Here is a 26553-nt window from a genome sequence, read left to right on the forward strand (position 1 = left end):
TGTACTCCTTTTTCTATCTGTGCAAGTATTAAATATTATCAATTCCAATGCTCTTGTGAAACCCTTTGGCACTCAGTCTTGCCGGGGTTATCACTGGGATTTTGGTCAGAATAAGGATTTTAGGACTGCACTGAGACATGTTCATGAACCTCTTTCTCATCTGTTTGCTTTAAGTTATTTTCTTAAGTGTTTGTCTTAATTTAAAATTTAAGAAATTCTGTAAAGTTGGAAGAAAATTGAGATAGTTCACCCGTATTAGTGGTCACAGAATTCCAGAAATTTTTTGCATTCGTATGGTGTGCTTTCATTCTCTTAGTAAGAAGAATGTTCTCTGAGTGAGGGTTAAATGCATTCTTGACACTTGATTCCCTCCCCTGCCTGCTGACTCACCATTTCATTGGCACACAGCCATGGTACAGTTGTGGAGTGTGTTTACCGAGTGCTTGAATCACAAATGGAGAGCTGTTGGATTTTCTCATACTTGAAATGGTTGGGAAAAATTGTAGCCTTTCAAGTCAGCCACATTGCAGACTGTTCCTTTAAAGCTCCGTTTTAATCTTTGAATATATTTTCAGATGAAAAGCATTTATTTAAAAAGCATAATTTAAAAGGAGACAGTGTATTTGTGTTCTACCTAGTTACAGCCATGAATGGAAGATGAATGCTACCAGGTCTAACGTGCTTTGGGATATTCCTTTCCAGCTGGCATCACATTAGCATCCAGGAAAGTAAGTCTGCTTCATCCTGCTACATGTAAATACATGAAGAATAAAATGGGCTGTTTTTCTGGTCTGATGAAGGCAGGTGCTGGGGGTGGGGGTGGTGTTATCAGCACCATGTCTGGGGCTTTTTTCAGATGCCCTGGCTATGGGCATAAGGAGCTTGTGGGCTGCTTTATAGTTAATAAATTACATGCCTTCAGACCTCATTCTGGGAGCAGCCCTATGCAAAGGAGTGATAAAAGGTCATTACATGAACACTCAGGGCTGGACCCCACTGATCTCAGTAAGGCTTGCTCTCAGAAATAAAGGGAAGCTCTGGAGCCCACAGTCCAACAAACAGTGGGATGCTGCTGCCAGCCATCCAAGCTGTGCTCATCTGACCTTTGGAGCAGGAGCATCCCGCAGCAGTGCAGCCATTGGGAGTTTGGAGTTGTTGCTCATTTTGAGTCTAATAGGCAAAAGGAAGACTTGAAGGGAATTGTTTGTCAGATCCTGAGCCCCTGACAAAGTTGCTGCAGCTGCATATAAAATAACAAGTGAGAGGCTAAAATCATGTAGATCTTGGATAATTAGACATGGGAAGAGTTTTATGTGAATTCCTGTATTCATTTACTGAAAGTGAATACCCCAGTGAATCCTCGTGGGCAGCACATGGAGTAAGCAGGCATCTGGAAGGACAGCAGTAGGAAATTGCTCATCTTTTTGGAGTAATAGATAGTGAAGTACTTATTTACAGACACATCAGAAACACATTTCTGGATAACTGTGAATAACTTATTTCTAGATGATAGTAATTAACTCAGTTCTAACGAGTCAAGATTGCTGCTTAGTGTTTAAATAATTTTTCATTTTAAAAACTTCATTGTTAGATGAAGCTTTTTATTTCATCTTAGGAATCAGCAGCAGTTCAACAGCCCTTGTTTCAAATATGACTCCTGGTTGCACAGAGCATTTCCATTTTTCTCTTTACAGTTGTTCACCGATATATTTCTGTCTATGACCAATATATAAAATCAGTTTCACAGTTGTGTTACACAGTCATCCAGAATTCAAGTTGATAAATGTACCTGAAGAGTTGAGGAAGGTTAAAACACGGCAGGGCATGACTTTCTACTAACAGGAGTCAGCAATAACATTGAAAATGTTGAAATCGCTACAAAATTTCATAGACACTGCTGTTCAATTTTGAAGTAATGCAGCTCTTCCTCCAAAGCTAATTATGTGTTTCTCATAAGAGCACTTTATCTTTTGAAGAGATGGCTACAAGATATTCCTGTACTATTACTTTGAAGAAGTTTGCTGTGGTATCCATCAGCCGCTGGGATTTCTTTTTCAGAAGTCAAGTCAGGAGGAGGATCTCCACTGATGCTGCTGGCTCTTGGGTTGGACCCATGGGGTTTTTCAAGTGACACCAGTGTCATAAAGTGATAAGGTAAGGTAATACAGTCCAACATAGAATTTTTAAAGTTACTCAATACAAAATGTTTCATTTTCTCAAAATGAAAATTGCCTTCTTTCTCCCATAGTACTCTTAACTGTTCCAGATGAAAATTACTGAGTCACACCAGATGGACTTAATAATTGGAATTCAACAAAGTTTTTAACAGTTCTATTTTTATTATATATCTATAATGAGCAAATTTGTAAAACCAAGGAAAGAGTATAAATTAAAGTGAAGTGCTGCTAACAAAGTTCAAATGGTTTGAATTCTAGAGGGGGTAGTTAGTCTGGCTTTCTTAGGAACCTGAAACTCTCCATGCTATGACTGGAGATTGGTTTTGAGGTTAAGTCAGAGTTGTGAAGATATGCATTATGTTTGATTAAATTTTACTTCTGAGGGGGTTTCATGACAAATAAGACGCCCAAGGAGAGGTGAATTCCTGAAGTTAGTATGTCCAGAATCAAACCCAACCTTTTCCTTTGCAACCAAACTGTCTCCTAGCCCAACTTCAGACAGTTGTTTTGCTCTGAACTCCCCCAGTGTTTAAAATTGTCTTTCTGGTTTCTTTCACATGCTTTCATTTGCTTTCAGAGCCTCTCCTTGTTCTCATCGTATAAAATATTGTTTCTGTTATTCAAAATGAGAAGTGGCACATTTAGTGTATGCAGGCTTTGACCTTTTTTTATACGTTAATTGGGATTAATACCTTCCTGTTCTTTTATACATGCAACTACTTCTTTGTATCTACATAACAGGTTCCTCTTCCATGTCATTTGTGCATAAATTTGCTGCAACATGGACTGACATTTGAAAAAGCTTGAACCCCCCCAAATATGTGGATGAAGCCTTTAATTTGAAAGAATTTTTGCTTTCTTTTAAAAATGAGTTATTTAAAATAAAATGGACATGTTGACAATTTGTGTCAAATCTAAACCAAACTTATCAATAAAACTGTTAGACAGGAAAGGTGCCACATCCTGTTCATCATGTGCACGTTGCTCACAGTTCACTGGACACTACAATAAGTTAACTCCTGACAAGAATCACTGTAATAAATAATTGGATTTGTTGATAGTGAAGCAAGACTGAATTGCTCAATCCTCTGCTCCAGATAGCTGACCACAGTTTGCTTAGAACATAATTTTTTCCTTTGAGTGAAGTCTAGATAATATTTTTGGACCTTGTATAGCTGGGTTGGCTCACCCTGGCTCTCTGTAAAAATATCCTTCCTTTTCTGCCCCAGGCAGAAGTAATTTACAGTTACTCCTCTAATCACAGGAGATACATGATTGGAAATAGCATTTGTGGATGCTATGGGCAAAGAATCCTCTGGTACACAAGAGCCCCTGGCAAGAATGTTGTGAAGAGCCATGTGGGGGGCCCACAGGCTGATCCACCTTCTCCTGCACCAGGCTGGGGCTGAATCTTGGCCCTCCTGGCAAACACCACTTCAAAATCAAATTCCCTCATGTTCAGTCAAAATCCTGCCTGGAACAGCTGGTTCTGGGCAGGAATGCTTTAGGTGATGTGCACATATCAAACAGGGGAAGTGATAATGGTGTCCTAGAAGAGCTTTTGTGAGACAGTTGTTGGTGGTTTTCTTGGACTTCACCAAAAATGGTAATTGAAATGGATCCTAATTAATTTCAGAGAGTTCTTAATGCAGTGTCTCTTAGTGCCCTGGGTTTTGCCTTTTGAGAAAAAAATAATTTTCTTTTGAAAAGCCCACTGTGTGCCTGGTGTCTGGGAAGGCAGGAGCCCATGAATAGTACAATCATATATAATGGCTACCATTTACCACATTCTTTCTGATTATGTAAAACTGAAAATCACTGCATTGAAATGAAGTTTCAATGTTTTTATTCAAAGCAGCTTCTCACAATGTATAAATACTGCATATTAACACACATGAAAAATACAACTTCTAAGGCACCCAGAAATGTGTCCATACACTAGTTACAGGACCATCAACAAATAAATTGTGTACAATTTGATCTAGACAGTCAATATTTGATATATCAGAAGATACAAGTCCCTCAGTACTGTACCAGTTTCAGAAAATATTTACAACACTGTGATATAGGGGTGCCTGTACCCTTATAATATTATAATATGTACTCATCATTACAAATATTAGAAACTGTTTTAGTCTGTTCCATGGCATTCTGACAAAATAACTTAAGGGCCTAATTTGCCAAGTTCTACAATTAATTATTTGTGCAAGTTCTGAAAATAAATTTACATTGACATAACTTGTGAATTTTTGGTTCTTTGCTTCATCTCAGAGGTTTGGTAATAAGCCTTACCAATAGACATGCCATCCCAGCTGAACATCACTCCTTTCCCAATAGCTCAGTGGATACATCTTTCCCCCTTACACCTGACATGGATGAGGATGCAGTGTTTGAAGCAGAAAAAGACTGTTTGATCTTCGGTACAAATGTCAAACTAGTTCACTGGCAAAGGAACTAATGCTTTGTTAGAATAATGCAATTCTTTGGTCCTTTGTTTTTTATGGAAGGCATAACATTTTTATTCACTAAAAATCGAAATCCTGTCTGTGAGCAAGCAAGCTAGTGAATGACTTTCAGTGTAGTATTTAAAATAGCAGTAAAGAGATTTAATATGGCTTAAAACATACGGTTAATTGGGCAGACACAGATAACACATCGAGGATAGCAAGTACCCAAATGTACTATGATAAGATTGTCTATAAGTCTCTTATGTAAACTTCTTTAGTGTCTCCTAAAGAGTGCTGGCTTTAGCCAGATTTGACTTTTATAGACCCAGCCACACAAAGCCTGAGATTAAACTACCATGGTTGGGAGCACAAATGCACAGTTTATATATAACAAAGCCCATGCTGACAAGTCTACCTATGTTGTTCAAAAGAAACAACCCGTATTATCCTTTTCACAAGAAAACTTAAGGCCCTGTACTCTGATTTGCTAACTTTCTTACAGCAATTATTTGGGGAAGTCCTTAGTGCTACATAAGCAATTATGCAGCTTTAAAGATTTCTCGTACCTAATGGTAAGGCTTATTCACAAATGCAATACATTTATAAATTATATTTAAAACTGTAAAGGCTGGAAAAAAAATTAAAAAACCCAAAACCAAAAAAAGGAAACAAACCCCAACCAAAATTGTCTGTTCATCCCTAACATTAAAAGAGCATTTCATTCTAATGAAAAACTATTGGCACAAAACCATTATATTATAGATTAAAAGAACTGTTCATAGTAGTGAAAAAGATTGCCTAAAACGCATACCCTAACCTACCACAGAAATATAAAAGTTTATATTTTGAAAATATATACTGTATTAAAGTTTGTAAGCTTATTTATTTTAACAGAAATGTACTGAAATAGTAAACTAAGCAACACTTATCTACAGCAAAAATATACATGCAGGACAACACAAAATAAATTGCTTACCTTTAATATCTACAAATGCAAAACTGTAGATTTTTAAAGATTGTACAAAACAATTTACACAAGAATAAAATAACATACTTAAACAACAAATTGCATTTTTAATCTTAAATACTGTGAATATTAGTAAAGGTACCCAGACTAATATGTACAGTACATCTAGATATCTGAATACCTAGTAAGGATAGAAACACAAGAGAAAATTCAGATTCTGATATTTAAATACTGGAAAAGAAGCTTTCAACGTTGTTATTACTCTTTTTTGAAGGGAAAATAGATTCCATGAAAACTAGACCGTAACTGTATAGATATGAATAATTAAAAATGTTAACTATGGTTAGCGCTTGCTATAATGGAAAAATAATTATAGAAAATGTATTTCAACCATTCCTTTGTCATAAAAAATGCTAAGATACAGATATCTGAAAATTCAGATGAAATGGTGCAGTTTCAAAGATCCAACAATGTAAGATTCTTCTCTGTTTGCAAATCTCAGTCAGAACGCATTCCTTCACATTGCTGAGCAATCTTGCTATATTTATCTACAGAAACTAGGCATAGTATGGAAATAAACTTCCTAATATCTTATTAACACATGGTTAGGAGTTATGGCTCTCTGGATGGGAATAAAGGAAATAAAGGAAATTGAGGAATCATGGTACTTTCCATTGCCTTTTTTTCTTTTTTCTGAAGGTGTATGCTGGAGGCCTGATTGTGCAAACTCGTGTGTGTGTGTGTGAGTGGTTTTCACTTGGGTGATCCCTCTTTTTCCAGGTGACTTTGTGTGCACCTGCCCCTGCGCTGCTGGCAGGTTGTGGACAAAAGCAAGGGTTGGTATAAAACAAGTGGTGCATCCATCACTTCAAATTAGTTACTGAAAGAGTTCTCTTTCAGGCATTTTAAAATAAGCTAACGGTTTCAATAAGTTTTTTTAAAAAACCATTTTAAACAGGCTAATTAAAAGTCAGATTCTGTATTTTTGATGAAGAATTTCCATGAGAACTTCTGCATTTAGGGTAATGATTTCCTTAAAATTCAGTGGTACAATTAGGGCATAAAAACAGCGCTTCTAATTATTTGTGGAAAAAGAAATGTCACATTAATATGTTGAAGGCTACTGTTTACTGTAATCACCTGTTTGTTAACTTTACAAAGACTTTGTTGAAACTCTTTATGGAAATGCTAAGAGGGAGACAGCTGAGCAGCCTCATTTGCAGAGGTTTAAATCATAATCACTGAGCTCAAGGATGGAGAGCAAGTGCACAAATTACAAAGCAAACAAATGTGCAAAGCTTCTGCTTCAAGAGGTTTCAATTTGGGCGTACTATAATGGCAGGTGAAGTCTCAGAGCATGCTCCTGTCCTTTCCACATGAACTGCCCATAGCAGGAAAGAACTGAGAGAGATCCAGTGTTCAGAAGTCAGTCAGTGTCACTGAACAGTACTAGGATCACATTCGAAAAGAGCAGATTGGATTCTCCTTGTTTGTTGTGGACTGCTTTTATGGATAGCCATAAGTTCTTGTAACAGCTGGTGGGGTGGCCAGGTGGAGAGCTGGGAAAAGCAAAACAAAACCTCTGCCTCCACCAGTTCAATGCCTAGCACCTTGTATAAACAGCTGGCCCACACCCAAAGGCCTCCAGAGCAGAAATTATCTCACACCTGAGGAATCAGGCAACTAGACTAAGGCTCATAAGGATTTGCTTTTAGACTTCAGACCAAAAGGGGTGTTTAAACCTGAAAAACAGTACGATGCCACGGAACGGCACCACTCACCCTGTTACTGATATCTGGCTAACAGGAATAGAGTAAACTTAAATAAAGCATCTGGTTGGCAAGCCCTTCAGTGCTCCTCAAGAAGGCAGAAAGTGAAGAGAGACTTAAGGGGGACTCATTGTGTCAGAACCCACTTTTGTTCTCTTAACCCTGGCAAATGAATCTGTTTTCATACATTTTTTTGTACAATTTTACACATAGAGAGAGGAGCATGCATGTGGCTGTTTCATTTACTGCCCACAACATTCTGTGGATTTTCTATATATTCTTTATTTTTCTACTCAGTTTGTTGCTAAAAATGTGTTTGCATTCTCATGTGATGCCTTTTAATTTAGTCAAAAGGGAAATATGAAAATAAGATCTGTGATCAATACACAGCTGAATATGAACACAAAATAAATAAGTTAAATAAATTTAACAAAGAAAAAAATTCTAGTATTTTTTGTAAACTAACTTTACATATTATACATATAAATTATCAGATTTTCCCATTAAACAAACTGTTAGAAAAAAAATAATTAACATATTTCTAATGTATAGTTTTTTGGGTCTACAAAAGGTTGTGCTGACCCGGATTTTAGACTGAGCCCTCTGTGTCAGCCCAGATGTGCTGCAACAGCAAGAATAGGTTAAGGACAGATGAAAGAAACCCTTACAGGTGGGTGAGCCTTGCTGGCCCTCAGTGGTGCTTCTCAGCACATGGAATGTAGACTTGGATGTGGATGAGCAATGTGAAAGATGCAGCCTCTGCACAGGTTACGTGCACTGAACGCCTGCCCACGTCCTGGTTACACAAAATCAAACCTACAAGCAGCTGTGTGGCTCACATGGCCACAGGCATTGGGATCACTGTCACAAATTCCTCACTGATGCATTGCCTATGCTTCTCAAACATGGTCACGTCTGACTCTGGTCACAACTGGAGCAATTTCTCTTTGAGTTAGGCCAGGATATCAGACTTCATAAATTTTGTCTTGCAAGTAGCTGAATAATGAATCCAGTCCTTTGGAAGAACTCCACAGCTGTTTTAACATCTGACACTCTTTCTCGTTCACATCTTCAAGTCCGGATTTCAGGAAGCTTCTCATGAGACATTTGGACTCTTCCAATACCTAAAGCCATAAACACGACTCAGTATTTTTTTTTTGAACCTGAAAAAATTACTATGGATAATGGTGTGACCAGTATTTTTAGACTACTGACTGTTTTACAATCTAAATAATTCCTCTGGGCACAGAAATTGCATATGATTTATAGTCACAACTTCACTTGCTGATAGTCAGCATCTTTAAGAATTGAGGTTGATGGGTTAGTGCCAGGTTTTTAAAAGAATGAGGGATTCTAAAATACCTTAGTTTATTGAAGGTCTGCCATGAAGCACAAGAAGGAGCTGAACTCCCTCACACTGAAATGAAAATGTGTGAGGGACAATATACTGACTACCTGTTTTCTGGAAAGTGGCCTTTAAAGTTAAACATGCTGGAGACTCAAATGTGGATGTCCATTACCTTTAACAATTTTTCCTCCTGTATTATTTCCTTAACAATACAGAAATTGATAGGAAAGGGCCTTTACTGCAAATCCTTTTTAAAGCCTATTTGCTTATATTTTTATAAAAGTGAAAAAATTTGTAAAAGCATGGTGCTAAGCAAAACAAATACCCTCTGACTGTTCTGGAGTTAGATTTACTTGGCAGATAGAACAAATCAGCTGAGGTCTTTGCAATAGAAAGCCCAACCTCAAGCCTTTAGTAATTGTTGCAAGTTCTGGAAGGCACAAGCTGCAGGTCCATGGTGGCTCCCATAGTTCAGCTCATTTTTTCCAGACCCATTTTTAAGCACACTGAGATTGATTCCTTTAAAATTAGATTTTAAATACACACCACCAGTATGCATCTCACAAGGAACTCAACTGCTCAAACCAACCCAATAATAAGTCCTACATTACTGATTTTCTGAGGACAGGAGATTTAATATAACTAACAGTTCTGTGGGAAGGGAGGTGCATTCTCTTCACTCAGCTTTGTCAACACCTTCATGTTAAGCCCAGTTCCTGCCTGTTGTGGGTTTCAACACTGCTATTGCAAAGAGGTATTTGTCTTTAACTCAAGCAAACGGTGTTAACAGCAAATCAAGGGGCCGGTGTATTTTTTGTGGTCTGGTTGTGAACAAGTCTTTGGGGGTTTATCTTTGTCCACAAGTCAGCACCAGTCTTCTAAGGAGTCTTGAGAAAATTTCATTGACAGCCAATAGCAGTGAGGGAAGGAAGAATTCACAGTAAAGCCCAGAGGTTTTCTCAACTCAAATAATACATATTATCTCAGCATCATCAAATAAAATTCTGCTACATTTCCAGAGAGTTTCATTCTCAATGTCTTCTGTGAGATCTAATCCACGCTTTGTTTAATTAAAAATCTCTTGTGTCTCTACCTCCTTTTACAGCAGATCTCTTAAATGAAACTGAGGGATGCTGAGACAGTTTCAGGCATAGGAAATATAGCAAGAAACTGTAACAATTTTCACTTTAATTACTGCAGCTTTATTGCAGCCAGTACCACTTTTTTCACTGTATGTTTTTTAAACAAGGATGTGCCCAGAATAGGAGTATATCTGCCTGAAGAAAAATACCCCTAGGAATTAAAGATAGGAAAGGATTTTCTTTCAACTTTTGTGTACACAAAAGGAAAGCTACAATACACTGTGACCAGACTGTGTTCAAATCCCTCTTGCCTGGATCTCACCTCCCCTTCACAGCAGAGCTTAGCTGGCACTGTCCTACCCTTCTGGGGTGCTGTGTAGAACATTCTGCAGCAGCAGGAACTGTGCAGGTGCAGAAAGAAGGCAGATTCAGCTGAAACATTGTAGGCCAGGACAAAGTGAAAGGCAAATCTGTCTTCTTACAGAGTTTTTTCCGTACAGTTGTAGAGTTTCAGACTGTTAAACTTTCATGAAGGAAACCTGTACTAAAATCCCCTTTCAAAATCTTAGGCAAGGAGGTGCCACTCATTAAATAAATGCAAATATGCTGAAAGGAAATAACCCCCCACCCCTGTCCCTGAAAAATGAGAAACTCCATGAGTTCACTGATCCCTGTCCAGGTTTTCTGATGTCTGCCTTTCACAGGTATGGTTGTGGAACTGAGGCCCCACACATGACAAGCCTTGGGAGCACACCTTACCTCTGTGAAATGTCATTTAATGAGGGAACTGGATTTCTTACCACGGCACTGCAGGATGCCATTTCTTTCACTCGTAGCATCACTTCTTGGCTAAATGTTGTTGGCCAAAATACTTGTGACACCAGTCCTCTGCTGCAGGCTTCCTGTGCTGTCAGCTTTCTCCCACAGAACAACATTTCATTTGCCTGTGAAACCAAAAGATTCTGGTAATCTTGGGTTATAATTCCCTTAAAATTTTTCTCATACTTGCCTGCTATTTTTACGATTAAATTACAAATGTTCTTCTGTATCTTTCCATACTGCAAAATACTTTAAAAGGGGTTTCAGTAGCTATTTAAAGATTGTGCAGGTGGCCAGAGCACAGCATGGGTTTAATTTAAGAGAAATGTGCTGGCATGCATGGTGAATCTGTACTGCTGATCTTACAGGAGTAACTGTCAGTGATACTGTGTCGAGAGTCATGGAACCCAGTAGGAAATACTTGTGGGGCAAATTCTAATTTATTATACTGGTAAAAGCTAAGCAGTCTTACTGGGATCATTGTGGATTGTCTTTAAAGAGCAGAGAGCTGTATCTGGCTGTATTACTGCCCACTCCTAACATAATGCTGACAACTACTCTGCAAGGTTATTCTGCTAATGTATTTATTCACTTTTCTACCATGATGTTGACAATCTTTGCTTTTTCAATCTTTCTTGTGTACAGCAGGTGTTGTATATTGAATTCCGAGGTTATTTTGGGATAAGAAGTTGGTAGCGATTAGATGAACTTTCCACAGATTTAATTTCCATTAAAGACAATTAAAGAAAATCGTTTATTTTTTAAAGAGAGAAAGAAGATCAGGAATTTATGAAAGGTTCTTCAGCAATCTGAGATGGAAAACCTTACCAGTGCAACACCCAGAATTTGTGGGAATGTGTATGATGAGCAGCCAGCTGGAGTGAGTCGGATTGTTGCATATGGTGTCTGAAACCAAGCCTTCTCACTTGCCCAAACGATATCACAGAGTGGTAAAATAGAAGCTCCTAACCCCAGAGCAGGGCCGTTGATAGCAACCACAATTGGCTTCTTAAATTGAATAAAAGCTTTTACAAAATCCCTAAAATAAAAAAAAAATAAAAGAAAGATCTTGAATACAGAGGTAACGCATAAATACCCAAGTTTACAGTACTTAATATGAAAACAAATTAGAACCACAGAAGAAGACAACAAATGCCCAGTTTTATGAGGTCAGAACTGCAAGATACTTTCTAGTTTCACATGGAAAATTTGTTTATTTTTAGTTATTTATCTTTCTGAGTACTTGGGCTATTGCATAGTTTTGTGCATGTTGTGTTAAGTGGATTGCACTGAGTGTTGTACTTTTTGCAGAAAGGTTTGGTTTAGTTTTACTTCTGGACCAGTAGCTCCTGAGTTTGTACACACAGCACTTCTTGGATTGCTCCACAGTGGCTGGGATGGACCTGGTTTGGCTACTGATGAAATATTATAGTCCAAATATTTATTTTTTTCTGAAAAGTTCTCTTAAAGATCCCGTGTCAAACGTTACTGCAAGTCCTATCAGTGGATTGGGAGATTGTCAATGTTTATGGCACACCAGCGGAAAGAACAAGATGTGCAAAGGGGAGTCAGAGAGAAAAATGTTTGAACAGGATAAGTGATCTTCCGTTAGGTCTTCATTGCAAAAGTCTTCAGCAAACTGTTACAACGCAAATGCCCTTGCCTGACTACCCCATAATGTGATGAGAAATAACAGGGAAGTTAAATGTCATCAGATTCATCCGGATGAATGAACTAGAATATGTTAAATTCTGTGCAATGAGGAGATCTTTTAAATAAGTTACCTACCAGCAACTGTGGAAAGACATCTGTTGAATGGAACAGCCTTTAAACCAATTAGGAAAAAGCAAGAGTGTAATTGTGGGCAAATTATGGGCTCCAGCAGCTCAGTGCACAGCAGGTATATGGAGGCAAACGAGATGCTCAGTCACTTTAGAAAAAAGACAAGGATAAATCAAATTCCAAGCAAAAGAGGAGATTCTGTCCCTGCACTGGGTATTTATTAGATCCAGAGTGCATCTTTGCTGACAGATTTTAGGAAAGAACATTTTGTCAAATGTACCCTTTGATGAGTTGCTGCTCTCCCACTGAGGTCAAAAGGATCCAGGCTCTGTACCTGAGCACAGGTGGGCCTTGCAGGTTAGAGAGCCCATGTGCCAACTGGGCTGAAGTGCAGGGGCTGTGTTTTAAATGAGGACAAAGACTCTGAGATGACCCAGCATTAAATTTTCAATTAATACATTCTGGTTTTCAAGTCCTCTACTAAGGAGTTAATTTTTGACCATGGGAGAATAGAGAATTGATGCAGCTCTGTTCAGAGCAGATAACCAAGAGATCACTGTCAAGACGAAAAGAGTGAAATAAGGAACACTGGTTTTGTCAAGACCATTTCTGTCTAGATGAGAGCAGGGTTAAGGAGAGCTGTGATTTGTTTTTGTTGCAGAAGCAATTCTGTTCCCTTATCTCATTATTTCTTTGGTTGTTTATTACTGAGTAGTGACTGTGGATCACTGCACCTCATTAATTCCAGAATTTTGAGAACCTCAGTAGTTACGTAAGCCTTCCAGACAGGACTACAGTTGGGAATAGGGATGTGATGAATGATAGGTAAAAAAGAAAGCAAACTCAGGATAAATGGTGGCAGTAAATCTGAGGACCATGTGGAAGCAGATAAAACCAGTGTTGTGGAGTAAAGCAGGAATCATGGTGATAAACGGCACTGGAAGTGAATATGGAAAAGCAATTAAGGATGTGGAGAGGAAACAGATAATGTGGAGGAAGAACAAAGCAGAACACATTAATGGAGGGGAAGGGTTGAAGGAAGTCTTCATGTGAGTGAGTAAGGAAGGGAGGACCTGGAGAGAGTGGAACATAACACTGAGAAGCCTCTGTCATGAGTGAAGAATGGGGAGCACAGAGGATGGTGAAATGGATACATGTGGAATATGCTACCTATAGGACGGAGTGGAAGGCTACAATATTGGGAGATGATGAGGGGAACAAATGCCTGCCTTTGGTCTCCAGAAGCTGAAGCTCCTTTTATCCTTGTTTCTGTTTGGTGTGTTGTTTCACTGAGTCATCTCTGTGCCCTGAACCCAGCACGTTTTCTTGTCTCCAAACCAGAAGTTCACACAGGGCTAGGCTACAAGATCCTTATTTCAATTCAAAGCAGTCTTTGAAAAGGATTTCAGATTATAGCTGTTGTTGCTGTAGTAGATCCAGATGCTCAAAGGTAGGAAAAAGTGTCTGAAGAGGGCTTCTGGATTTGCTGGAGCGTATCGGGGAGGCTGACCATCAAATACAAGTGGGATGCTCAGACACCTCTGCACTGATACAGGCTCTTGTTGTTGGTCAGGGCTGGTAGGTGCATCCAGGTCTGTAAAGAACCTGAGCAAGTAAATTTCTCCTTGTCTGACTTCTTCTGAGCATACCCAGAATGTTGTGGCTCAGGACCCGCAGTGCTGTCCAGCTGATGGTGTGAGTCTGGTGCTGGGAATGCCTTCCAGGGAGTGTGTCAATGCCAGGGCTCACAGTGTGCAGCCTGACTGCCCTTTCCCCTGCTGTGGGAGGGCATGTGGATGGTGGCAGCTCAGGCTGGTGGGTCTGTGATGGATCTGGGACGGGTCTGGGATGGATCTAGTCAGATCCTCCAGAGGAGCACATCTGTTCTTTGCCAACCTAGTGGCTGAGGACACGGCACCAATGAAGGAATCATTCACAGGAGAGGAGACTTCACAGCGATTGAAACTTCAGTTGTAACTTGTGACCAGCATAGGAGAGCCATGCTTAGGCCAGCAGAAACACATGGTAACCAAGATTTCAATCTCACTTTGATACACTAACTTGATGTAAAGTAGTGGAGGCAGAGATGCGTGGATGCATTTTAGGACATCCAAACCACTGAAAAAAGCAATGGACATTTTTTCTTCTCTTATTACAGTTTATTTTCCATGAGTTGAATCCTTTGTTCACAGAAAGCACAGAGAGTGCTGAATGGAAAACGTAGGGTATTGTTTCCAGAAGTACAATAAAAATCTATTTTCAGTGGGCTGGAAGCCGACATTCTTGACAGGGAGCAGTATATTGCACCAGTATTTCAAGAGTGTTCTGTGAGTCCAAGGGTGGAAAAACTGAGTATCACAGTCTGGCTCATACTTATTTAAATGTTGGATTGATAAGTATACCTGTATATTAGATGTGTGCAAATAAATGTAAATGTATATAACAACACCTAACTCCACATTTTTTACAACAATACTACTAAATTTGTGTCTTTTGGTGGGTGGTGAGTGTGCCTGTGTTTTCAAACAAGAATAGTGATTTTCTTCCCTCACTTGTTTTTTTGGTTCCACATTGTTAAAATCTCTCACATTTAAAAAATAAACATAAGCTATGTCCTTCAAAGGGTTTCTCTTTTAAAAAAATACCCCTCCATGATATTTGAGCATAGTTAGGGTCTTATAAACAGATTGTAACTTACTACATTTAAGAAGTATCTTTTAAAGTCTTTCAAAATAATTTCTACTTTGAGAATTTCAAAAGTTTTTAACCTGGAATCCAAACTGATCTGCAGTATTTGTAAGCAAGATAATTGATGGTTAATAGATGTCGTGTAATACCTAAACCTGATCTTATGTTGTACTAATAAATCCCAAGTAGAGATACCTTGTAAAAAAATTATTTAATATTCCTTCATAGAACTGTTGCATAAAGTTTTAAAGCTCTCAGAAGAGTATTTATTTGTAGGAAATGGGGAGAAAAAAAGGGACCAAAGGGACCAAATCATCTCCTGGTACAGACTGGTGAAATACCATTGGCTTTAGTGGAATAATGTTGATTTATACTGGAAAATCTACCTTGTGGATAATGGAATATTTGATGATGTGTTGTGCAGATTGATTTGCAGACTGCATGTCATAAACCCTGGAATTCTACTAAGGTGATATATATATATATATATATATAAGGAAAGTCACATTTTAGGTACAAAAATAAAACTACATTTACATATATATTAAGTAATTTAAATTTAAGAAGAAGAGTGGAGGCCCTTCTAGTAAGGTTCTGAAATACAGTGGCAGACTGCTATTTCAACAGAATATGAGTAAGCCATAGATTCCCATTTGGACTGAAATTCATTAAAATGATGAACATTAAAGCAAGTAAAAGATCTGCCTTTCAGGAACACGAAGAAACACTGAATTTGGAAAAACAACAACAAAGTTGTATTTGAATTTGGAGGAATTATTTGAAATATTAAATACAGAGAATTAGAATAAAATAAATCCCTATGGATATTAGCACTGGAATAAATGTACTTTCTTTTCTAATATGGAAAGGTCCAAGTTTCTTTCTACTAAACAAATTTGCAGGGCTATAATTAGAATGCAATCAACATTGAAATATACAACATTTTTGGACCTGAGAAATATTTTTATAATCACACACTGCATTTCATAATTTAGAGATCATAGGTAAGCTTGGGTCACCTTATAGCTTCTGCAATCCTAGTGCTTTCCTTTCTTCTGTCATTGGATAACCTGCCAATTAAATATGAGTAATCTAGGCCACTACAGAATACACTTCCCACTGCGCTGAGAAGTAAGAGTTTACTGTCATCAGCTGATGCATTGCACAATGCTCTCCGAACTTCCTTCATGATCTGTGGATAAAGAAAAGTAAACAATTCGACATGCATGCCGTGGCAATATCATTTCCCTACTTTTACAAACCTTATTGATTTTGAGAGACTTAAATTTTGGGCACTATTACTAGTTACATCAATTATATATATAATTTTAAAAATAGAATGGCATTAGAATCATTAGAACGATAACACTGAGAGTTGGCAAAGTGTTTTATATTTGGCAGTGCTTTGTTGATGTTTTAATAATTCAAAAAGGTTTTGGGACTTGGCGGTTCTTTGTTGTATGGGAAATTCTACCCAGCTTATGCTATTTGATTGCAATTTAATAATTTCAAATATCACTCTTTTATTTTCACTGTGTACAGCACTGTATCCTCGGGAACATGTTTATCACAGCAAAAGCCTATTATTAACCTCAACAGATTGAAAGTAAAATTTGTAAACCCCAATTTTCAGTTCTTCAACTACTTTGGTTTATATGACTTCAACCAGAGCAAAGCAGGACAAGAGAACATCATATACATCAACATGACAAACATATTAATCATTTTTCTCTGGTCAGTGGCATTTTTACAGTTTGCAAAAGCTAAATCATAAAAGTCCCTTGAAAAAGAGACATTTTGACCTTGTTTTACAACTGGATCAAACTATTAATTGCATCATAAATCAAACCTAATCAAAATCTTTATAGAATTGAGCTGCTAGTATTGTAGGAAAATGACCTTTCACCTGAGCAGAGAATTGTTTCCTGATGATTTTTAAAAGGAAATATTATTTCATAAACTTCTGATGGGTAACATCTTGTTTGGTCACAGTTGGGTGTGGTTTGTGAGCTGTAACTCATTTCAGCCCTCTGTCCTCTATAATGTGCTCCTCACTGCAAATAATTTGCTCCTCACTGCAAGGGCCCTAATTCCATCTAGTGGGACACCTCCTATCCTTAATCATACCCATGTGTCAAAATGAAAGTATTTCCTATAGACATGGTCCTGCTGTCTCAAATTTTTCTCTTTTGCACCGAAAGATTTGTTGTTGGTGTAAATTTAGCTAAGAGAGAGCTAAATGTGGCTGAGGATTTAAATAGAGTTTTCTGTGTGAGAGAAACCAGAGATTTTTTAGCCTGTGATTATTTCTGTTCACTGCTTTCTGTTACCAAAACTTCTTTAGATCTCTAAAGTGCCTTGTTTAAGGAATGTCCCTAAACACTGAAGTTTTGTTGATGCCACCCCCTAGGTAGCCTTTTAATAGAAGTCCTTTGGATTGTGCTGCTTTCCCTATGGGTTTGTGTAAAGAGGAGTATTACTGGCTGCTGGGACCGGGCATGAGAGAGCAGGTGGTGAACTTTTAGATGCTTCACTTTTACAAGAGCACTTCAGACCGCCTGTAATACTGAGTGTGTTATAGTGGGTGGAAGTGAAGTAATTAAAAGCTGCCGAATTTGGAAGTGTATTTGAAATTCTTATGCAGGTACAAAAATGTCATCAGCGATTTTCAGAGCACTGTTTATTCTGAGTATCTCAGAGGCTGTCTGAGCACTCAGCTGGGAGGAAAACAGCAACACTGCACATATAATGGGGAAACAAAGGGGAAAGAAACCTTAAAACCTCTGTTGAGTGTTTAAAGAAAAACTTCAGAATGTGGTAGATATGAAAATTAAAAAAAAGAAGTATTTTGGTTTTCCTAGTTCCATATGAATGCAATGTTGTCCTCTTCATTCACTGTAAAAGATCTCACAATCTGCTCTTTCTTTGGGTGAATGTAGAAATAATATTAGGGAATACCAATCAAACATTCTTCTATCCAGTGAGGAATATTGCATTAAGTATGAGGCCATGATACCCATTCAGCAAGTTTCTTTAAGATTCCCCTTCCTCCAGTGGTACTTGCCTATGTGTCACCTCTTTGCTGTCCTTCACACACAGCATTACTGTTACAAACCTGCCTCTTTTTTATCTCGCGCCACACTGATCTGGATGACTAAAGCCTTCTAAAAATCCATCCCAATTTTTGAGCAGATGTTATGTTTCTGGTAAGAAAAACCAATATTCTGCCATGACTGCTTTTTCAGTGCTCTGGAGAGGATGAAATGGAGTCTGTTATTAGGAATCAATTTCTCAGATATGGTTAAAAGGGGGAAGACTTTGGTTATTGTTTTTGAGCAGGAGGGGAAATTTAGTTTCCCTGCTCCACTTGTTTCTATCAAGAGAAACCAGAAAACTATTATGTATCAGCATTTTTAGGCTCCAAAAAGTATGTTTTTTTCCTAAAGAGCCCTAAGTTTGTCATTAACTTTATCATCCAAAGGTGCCTGAAGACTCATTGGAATCCAGCAATTCCAGCCAAGTCAGTGCTACTCTTGGTCAGGAACTTTGCCATGGTTCCTCTGCTGGTGCAGTCCAAAATTCCCTGGATCCCTTTGTCACTCAGCCTGGTTATGGCAACTCCTGCTCACTGCTGCCTCTGGAGCCTTGGCTTTCCCTGGGGGTTTTCTGGGGGATGGGCATTTCTCTCCAGCTATTTTTATGGTTACAGGGAAGCTACAAACAGGAAAATAGTGATAGAAGAGCTGATTTGTCTGCAGGGCTGCAGAACTGTGTATTGAACTGTAGTACTGTAAAGTAAATATAATTTTAGTTCAGAACTGCTCTCTGTTTTTAAGGACAAATTTCTGTTTAATGTGGTGGTGAATTCAGTTCTCAAATACAGAGATACAACCTGTCTTTAATTACATTTCTTTGTCAGATTCCATATACTTTTTCTTTCTTCCACAGAGTTTAAAGTTTTCCCCATCTTGCTAAAACTATGGCATTTGTCCAATTAAATTTTATTTTCTCTAGTGGACCAGATCTAATACTACTAATTCCAGAGCTCCTTAGCAATATTCTCCAGATCTGTGCTTTTATTAATTAGCTTTTTTATGGCCTTTTAGGTAATTTTCACTTGTGGGGACAGTATTTCTATTTGAATGTATTTGATGAAAATTTCTGAGGAAGTATTTACAGAACAGTATGGGCCAGTTATTTAGGTTATGGTAGTTGACTGGATTGTAAATTTAGACCAGACCTAGTGCTTCACTTACTGTTCTACTGAAATACAAATATATAATAAAATTATCACCTTCTCATAAGTTGCTTGTATTTTTAAACCTGTCAAGTAAATAATCTCATTAGTTCTTGAACAGGACATCTTATATTGCAAAATAAACATGAACCAGTTAAAACTTCATTAAACTTCTAAGAGCTTATTTTAATGCCTTTTGCTGGACGTAGGAAATTTCCAAAGGCATTTGTTGCCCTTTGCTTTCCATCTTGCTTACATTCTGGGAAAATCAAAGAGCTAGGAATTCATCACCGTAATTACACAAAGTATCTCGAACAGAAATCTCCTAACAGATAAACAGAAGCACTACTTCAAAAAGTTAACTTCTCTGCATCTTTGAGGACTCACTGTGATATTCTTAAAGGTAAATATTATGGTAAACCAAAATTTTAAAGCCATTCTGTTGTTCTTAGAAGCTCTTCCCCACTTGTGCCTTTTTACATAAATAAACTCTGTGTTACTGATTCCTTGTCCTTTCTGTCTAGCACCTAAAGGACTTGGGAACCTCTAAAGCTGCAGGCACAAGCACTGGTCCAAACTCAAAATTTACTTTTGTGTAGAGGGCAGAACTACAGAGAACAGTAAACTTGTACCTGTCTCTTTTTTATTATTTCCAGGTTGAGAAAAATGAAGGCAAGCCAGTGCTCCAAAATGTACCTGGGTAGAACTTTAAACCCTGTTATTCACATTTGAAATTTGAAACCTGATTCTTGTGTATGAGAAGGTACTTGAGGTAGTTCTGTCACTCTTCGGTGGAAGCACTGGCTCTTTAGGGAATGTTCCACTTTTAATTCAGAGGAGTAATAACTCCTAGCTCTGTTAATAGTTAAATGAGAAGAGCAGATGGGTCCATTTAGTCTGAAACAGAATTTGGATCCTTAAGATGTGCTGAGTTAAAACAGCAGCAGCAGCACTGGAGAAAGAGCTTCAGGAGCAGCAGAAGTCCCACAAGAAAAAAGTGCCCTAATGGAATTAAAAATGAAATATTTCACAAATGTATTTAAAAAACAAATCTTAAAAGTAGCAAGCCTAAGCTACTGAAATAAGAACAAGCCCTGCTGTTTCAGGACAGTGTCTTGGAAGTTTTATAAGCTCTTGTGAAAAATAAGAAAGAATTTCTACAGTGCCCTGAACATTTTTGTAGAAAAAACTCAATTACTAGAGAGGCACTGAGCCAACTTCAATCAGTGCAAAGGCTGCTGGAAAGAGCATTGGCACATTTCATGCTAAAATCACCTGCTCCAATGGGGTTACCAACAACACAGGATGAAGAGTCAGGTAGACTTCTCTAGACCTTTTGTGGGGGTTTTTTGTATAAATAAGTTCTTTGCTATTTCAATTAACTTGGCATAAATACCAGGGGCCAATGGTTGAACACAACTATTAAATTTCATCTAAAGATTCCTATAAATCACAAAGGGAAGAGCTATTGAGGGATGAGAGGGATTTTGTATAAACTTAAAAGTTTAAAATTATTGTTTGCAGTGTTTATTTCTTTAACGAAGATGACTGCGTATAACTATTTAAGGCCACTATTTAAGCACATCAAATAGACTTGCTCTGAATAAATGATTCATTTGCTATTTGGCAAACAATTTATTAAATGTCTAATAAAGTTTGAAGTTAGCATTTCTTTACACAAAATGAAACACACGTTCTTCATTTTGTAGGAATTGTGTGTTTGCACTTCATATTCACTGGGGATAAAGGGCATCAAAACTGAAAATGCTCTAAACCTCCCAAAATACTTTGTCAGTTTGTCTCACCTATGGCTATGGGTGACAAACTGCAGGGACAAGTCATTCAACACATTCCTCCTTTCAGTTCCTGGGGTTTTTGCTGTAATTGCCAGCAAGATTGTGAAATTGCCAGTCCTGGAGGTGCTGGATTTTGGTGTGTGAATGATCATGGGCAGCAGCCTGGCCCAAGGCCAAAGATGCAGTTTCATGTTTACAGCCACGAGTCCTCCAAGGGCAAGAGCATGCCATTGCTCTTGGCCTGGATGAGGTTTAAACAGACAATCTCCATGTGGAGAACTCAATACCTGATTAATTCCTGACCATTCTGGTCAGTAAACTGGTTTTCTAAAATGTATTTCCTGGTTTTCAAGTGAGCTTCAATAAAGGTTCTAGAAATAATCTACGCTGGTGATGCAGGGAGAGGACTATTACATGCTTATCATTTTTTCTTCCACAGAGGTGGGTTCCTGGCATATTGAAAACTTTCAAAGGATGAAATGGATTGGTTTGGCAGATTCAAAAAGCCTGAATTAATCCCCTGGTTAGAGCATCTGACCACTGCTGATGTGGAACAGCACAGCCAGCAATGTAAAGGTATGTCTGTTCTGACTGAACACACAAGTCCATGATTTGGTATTTTTTCAGGCCCTTGAGCTCCTGCATTTAAATTACCTGCAGTGGCAATTAGTGGCAATTAAGATAGAGATGGAGTGATGGATTTGATGCAATCTAATTAATTTTAAGAAATTAGTGTTAAAAACAAGTGTTTGGTGTTCTGTGGTAATTACCAAGATAGTCCTTATAAATATTAGATAGTTTAAAAACTAGGAGTGATAAATGTTATGTACCATCAGTTTTGGCCATTTCATATCACTCAGTGTATTACTGCTCATGTGTACTTGTGCATTTGAGAAGGGGAATCATCTGTTACTGTTTTAAGTAATTAACTTCAAAGTTATTAATTTTCTTAGTGAGTAAAATGATTCCTCTAAGCTACAATCTACTCTTCAGTCAGGTGGTGCTCAAACTGGTAATTCATACACTCATCTTGAAGCTGCTGTGTAGGACAGAGCTGTGCTGAAGTGTCTAGGGGCAGAAAAGGCTGAGATCTCTCCAGTGAGGGCAGCCCGTGGAGAAACTTTGCCTGCAGAATGCTCAGACAGGTCAGGCTGGTACTGGGAGGCAGCTCCTGGTGTTCCCTCCCTGATCCATGGCAGCCCCTGTCCATCAGGCCATTACTGGTGTGGTACAGGGCTCAGGAGTGCTCTCTTCTCTCCAGGACATCCATCCTGATGGAAGCACTTATGGACACCCCTTTTCTTCTGACATGGGAATGGTGTAACAGGGCATTGCAGCCACAGGGAATGGAAGGAAAAGCTCCTCAGCCCCTCCAGTGATCCATGTGTGGACTTGGGTAGTACAAGTCTGAGTCTGTCTGCCCTTGTGTGTATAATGTTTGGGACAAGAGAATTCATTTCTCTCTTTTATATGTTGTGTGACTTTATGCAATTCAGCTGAGAATAGAGCCCTTAATTGGTGAAGATTTCATAAATAAGGACTCATACAGTGATTCAGAGAAAAAGTAATTAGGGATCAAGATAGAATTTACAACGGCTGTCTCAGGATATAGACTGAATTTCTCTGTGTACAACTGGAGAACTATTTAAATTAGTAAAAGGAAAGAGACCAGATTTCTCCTAAGGATAGTAAATATCAGTAACTTAAACGTGTGAAAAGCTGCTTCACACAATTCCATGCTGGAAATACTGATTCTACCACTCCTTTAGTTACTTTCTTTTTTTTTTCAGACATGTGAATTAAAATTCAATTTCCATTGCATTCTTTTGGATAGGAATCCCAAGCATGAAAAATTTAGATACGTCTGTACTCCAGATTTCTTTTCTAAGCTCATCAATTAGGAAAAAAAAAACCCCATAAAATCAAATTCAAGTGCAGTGTTTGCAAGATAACCCACAAATTAGGATGGCTATCTTTGGCTTTTAGGGCCAAACACTTACCTCTGGGGTCAGTGCATTGTTCTCTGAAGTCTGACTTGACAACAAAATATGTGTGAAACCATCTTCTTTCCGGACTACAATGTCCCTGAAGCGGCAGTTACTTTCATTTTGTCGCACACTGTATCTCAGTCTCTTATCGAAGACATAATCCTTCTCTCCATCAAGTTTCCTTTTCACAGTGCTGTGTAGATTCAAGCTTCCATTGGCCAGAGAAGAACCTTGCAGATGGAAAGAATGGAAGCGTAATTACCTCTGTGCCATCAAAGAAATGGAGTGATACTCTGTAGTAGCTTCAACAAACATAAATAAATAAAAAATAACGAGAATAAATAAATAAAATATGTGCCTGGCTAGTCAAATGTGGCCTCAAGCCATCGTTCTTATTCTGTACTCCAACGTGCAGAACTTTCTGTTCTCTGATTAGACAACCTCTAGACCCAAGGAGCTGATGCCATTTTGGAGAGTATCCAGCAGTAGGGAAAAAAGAGGACTGTGAGAAGAAAGATATAATTCCTCCTTAAAAACAAGTAAGAGCAATAATAAGTCAGTTTTAAACGACAGTTTATCCTGACTTACACCGTGTATGATCTGCAAACCATTCCTTTGCTGATGTCTGCAGTGTTTCTGTAATAGGCAATAGGTGATGATTGGCAACAATGCTGAGTGGGGGTGCTGAAGGAGCTTTACAAGGTTTGTATACAAGAATCCTTTTCTAATTGCAGATGTTTCCCACTATTGCCATTAAAAATAAAGGAGAGACAGGTTGTTGAGGGACACAGATTAAAGTCACTGGTTTTTGCTTACACAGACACCAGCCCACAATGCATCATTTTTAAGAAAGGCCAAGAGAGAGCTGAATGAAAACACCTTTGTTTGTTCTGTTCTTTACTCCTGCCAAAGCTGACCTGTTCCAGCTCCTGGTTTCAAATAGCCAGGAATTTTTAAAGGGCAGACAACATGAATATTAGAATACAGATTTAAATTTTATAGTTTAACTGACCACCATCCAGTTAAAAATGCTTTGCTGGGATAGAACTGAACAATGAAATCATGACAGATGACTCTAAACCAAAATCATTTTGGATTAGCTGTGTTTCAGCCTGATGCTTACGTAGGTAACTGATCTGTCTGACACCTCACAGTTGGCAGTGGGCTGTTGAATTGTTCACGGTGTGTGAAATCCTGTGTGTGCACTGCAGTCAGGAGATGGGCTGTGAGAACACAGCCAGAGCTCAGCGGTGTGTGACTGGGGCTCATGTGGTGTGTGCATGTGGGGACTCACACATCTACACACAGGGACCCACCCGTGTCCAGGAGCCTGCTCAGTCAATCAGGAAACTCTTCTTTGTTGTTGCACTCAGAGATACCATCTAAAGCATTGCCTGTGTTATACTGGATAGAGGATTTACCTGGTGCAATGCAACCATGGCCAAATTCCATTAAATCATCACTTTGAACAAGTCGTTTGAAACCAGAAGAGCTGGAAATTTGCTTTCTTGACAAAAAAGGTATCTACAAGTGTAGAAATTACCATGTGCTTGAACTTTAAATGCTATGAATAATTTCCTATGGCAGGTTTCTTCTTTTTCCTAAGGTTTTTTTTGACTTGTATTCTTACAAACAGAAATCAGCTTGTGAAATTACTAATAGAACACCAATGTCACTGGGAATAATGTACTGAAACTAATTAACTCTTTGACTGAGGCAGACTATTAAATATTGCATTTTTATCTATTCAGTGCTTAACCAGCAATAAGCTACTGAACTGTGGTGATTCCAAACTCCCCAAAAAGTGCAAAGAAGTTACAAAATCAGAGGCACAAATCCCTATTGAATGGAAGGTGTGTCAGACTAACTGTACTGATTATCTTACCTAGTGTGGAAGATTATGCCACATCTATTTTAAATACAGATGGTAAGAGAATAGTAGAAGATTAATTAACTCAGATAATCCAGCTCAACAAAAAGCCTCACAGTAATTTTATTGGTTTGTTTTATTCTTCCTTATGTATTCAGTTTGTAAATGAATATATGATGTAAGAAGCTATAGATCTTATCACAGTAATTTAACTATCTGGATGCCATTTGAAAGAAACTTAACCAGAGGAAAGATCTAAATTAAATATGAGAGAGACATAAACGAGAGAGTGCCATTTCCAAAAGTGGATCATTAACAGACCAATATATAGTGACTATTTTGTTGTTTCTGTGTCTCCAAAGCATCCTTGTCATCTTGTTTAATCTGATAAACGGGAGAAAATGATCAGCACACTCTAAAGCCAACACTGATGTGGAAAAGGCCAATTTAGCACATCTGCTGCCTGGAGGTGGTGGAGCTCCTGAAGGTTTGCTCTGGAGCCACTGTAGCCATTGTAGGATTGTCCCTGCAGGAGGGTCAATAGGCAGCACCTGCTCAGTGCACACAAGAGGAGCAATACCTGAGTATGTCAAGGTGAAAAATGACTGTGACAGGCAAAAAGAGCCATTCAAAGTCTCAAAGCAATTTATACTGCACACGAAACAAATTAAGAATGTAGCAAATTAACTAAGGAAGCTTTAGATACATCTAAGTGTGGTTTTCTGGCTTAATAGTCTCAGTCTAAGTACAAAAAGAAAACAGAATGTGAGAAAATGCTCTTTCTTTTAGTGGGAGTTTAATTATTACTTTGTGTTTAATCAGCAGTAGAACTTGTGAAATACCTAAGCCAACATTTATATTTGTAAGAAGCTTCAACATGTTTTTAAGGGAACCTAAGATGTTCCCAGACCACTGCTGCATGCAGTAATCCTTTTCCAAGAATGGCAGTAAAAGATGGCAGTAAAGGATGCTATTTAAGGAGAAAATGCAAGCTTGGTTGCTTTCTGCAGTCCTTTCCCATAATATCATCCCTAAGTGTTGTATAGAAATATGAGAGGGCTCATCCCTCCTGTTTCCTTGAGTGTTTGCTTGTGGACCTTTTCATGGATTTCTCTAATCCCCTTCTGAGCCTGTTGATGTTGTCTGTCTCCACAGCTTCCTGTGGTATGAGTTTGAGAAGTTGGGTAGCCACTACATAGAGAAGAATTTTCTTTCATCTGTGCTTTTATCTGATCTTCTGATGTTCAGTTTCAGTGAAAGGTCCCTAGTTCTGCTATTGAGGGATTTCAGGAGGAACAGTTCTGCATTTCGTATATCTGAGACCTTGATGATTTTGTAAACTTTGATCATGCTGCCCCTCAGCCACCCCCTCTCCTAACTGAAGCCTCTTTTATTCCTGTTATCCTCATCATTTTAGCTGCCCACCCCTGCATCTTCTACAGTACTCCATCACTGCCAAAGGTTCTGAGACTGGGCCTCCATTCTACCAGGCATTGCAGAAAACACATTAGAAATTTATATTCTAAAAAGCTGAGGCAGACAAAGAGTGGGAGAGAAAAGTGAGGAAAGATCACACTGACCCT

The 26553-nt window shown here is 38.4% G+C and overlaps 1 protein-coding gene and 1 long non-coding RNA gene across 2 annotated transcripts in view; one reads left to right on the top strand and one right to left on the bottom strand.

Moving 5' to 3' along the window:
* Positions 1 to 457: 457 nt before the first annotated feature.
* On the top strand, positions 458 to 8037 carry LOC136366481 (uncharacterized). The gene is made up of 3 exons (XR_010744533.1): positions 458 to 728; positions 2059 to 2154; positions 7932 to 8037. It is a non-coding gene; the product is annotated as an uncharacterized lncRNA (long non-coding RNA).
* The window catches only part of CDYL2 (chromodomain Y like 2), a 56278-nt gene continuing 33731 nt past the window's right edge, over positions 4007 to 26553 (bottom strand). The window contains exons 3-7 of the mRNA XM_066327552.1: positions 23113 to 23330; positions 16099 to 16271; positions 11438 to 11648; positions 10591 to 10734; positions 4007 to 8484 (exon numbers count right to left, since the gene is read on the bottom strand). Of these exons, the coding sequence (XP_066183649.1) occupies positions 8326 to 8484; positions 10591 to 10734; positions 11438 to 11648; positions 16099 to 16271; positions 23113 to 23330 (905 nt within the window). The 3' untranslated portion in view covers positions 4007 to 8325. The remainder of the gene's footprint in view (positions 8485 to 10590; positions 10735 to 11437; positions 11649 to 16098; positions 16272 to 23112; positions 23331 to 26553) is intronic.

This window comes from Sylvia atricapilla, chromosome 12 (genome assembly GCF_009819655.1).
Source record: "Sylvia atricapilla isolate bSylAtr1 chromosome 12, bSylAtr1.pri, whole genome shotgun sequence".
NCBI lineage: Eukaryota > Metazoa > Chordata > Aves > Passeriformes > Sylviidae > Sylvia > Sylvia atricapilla.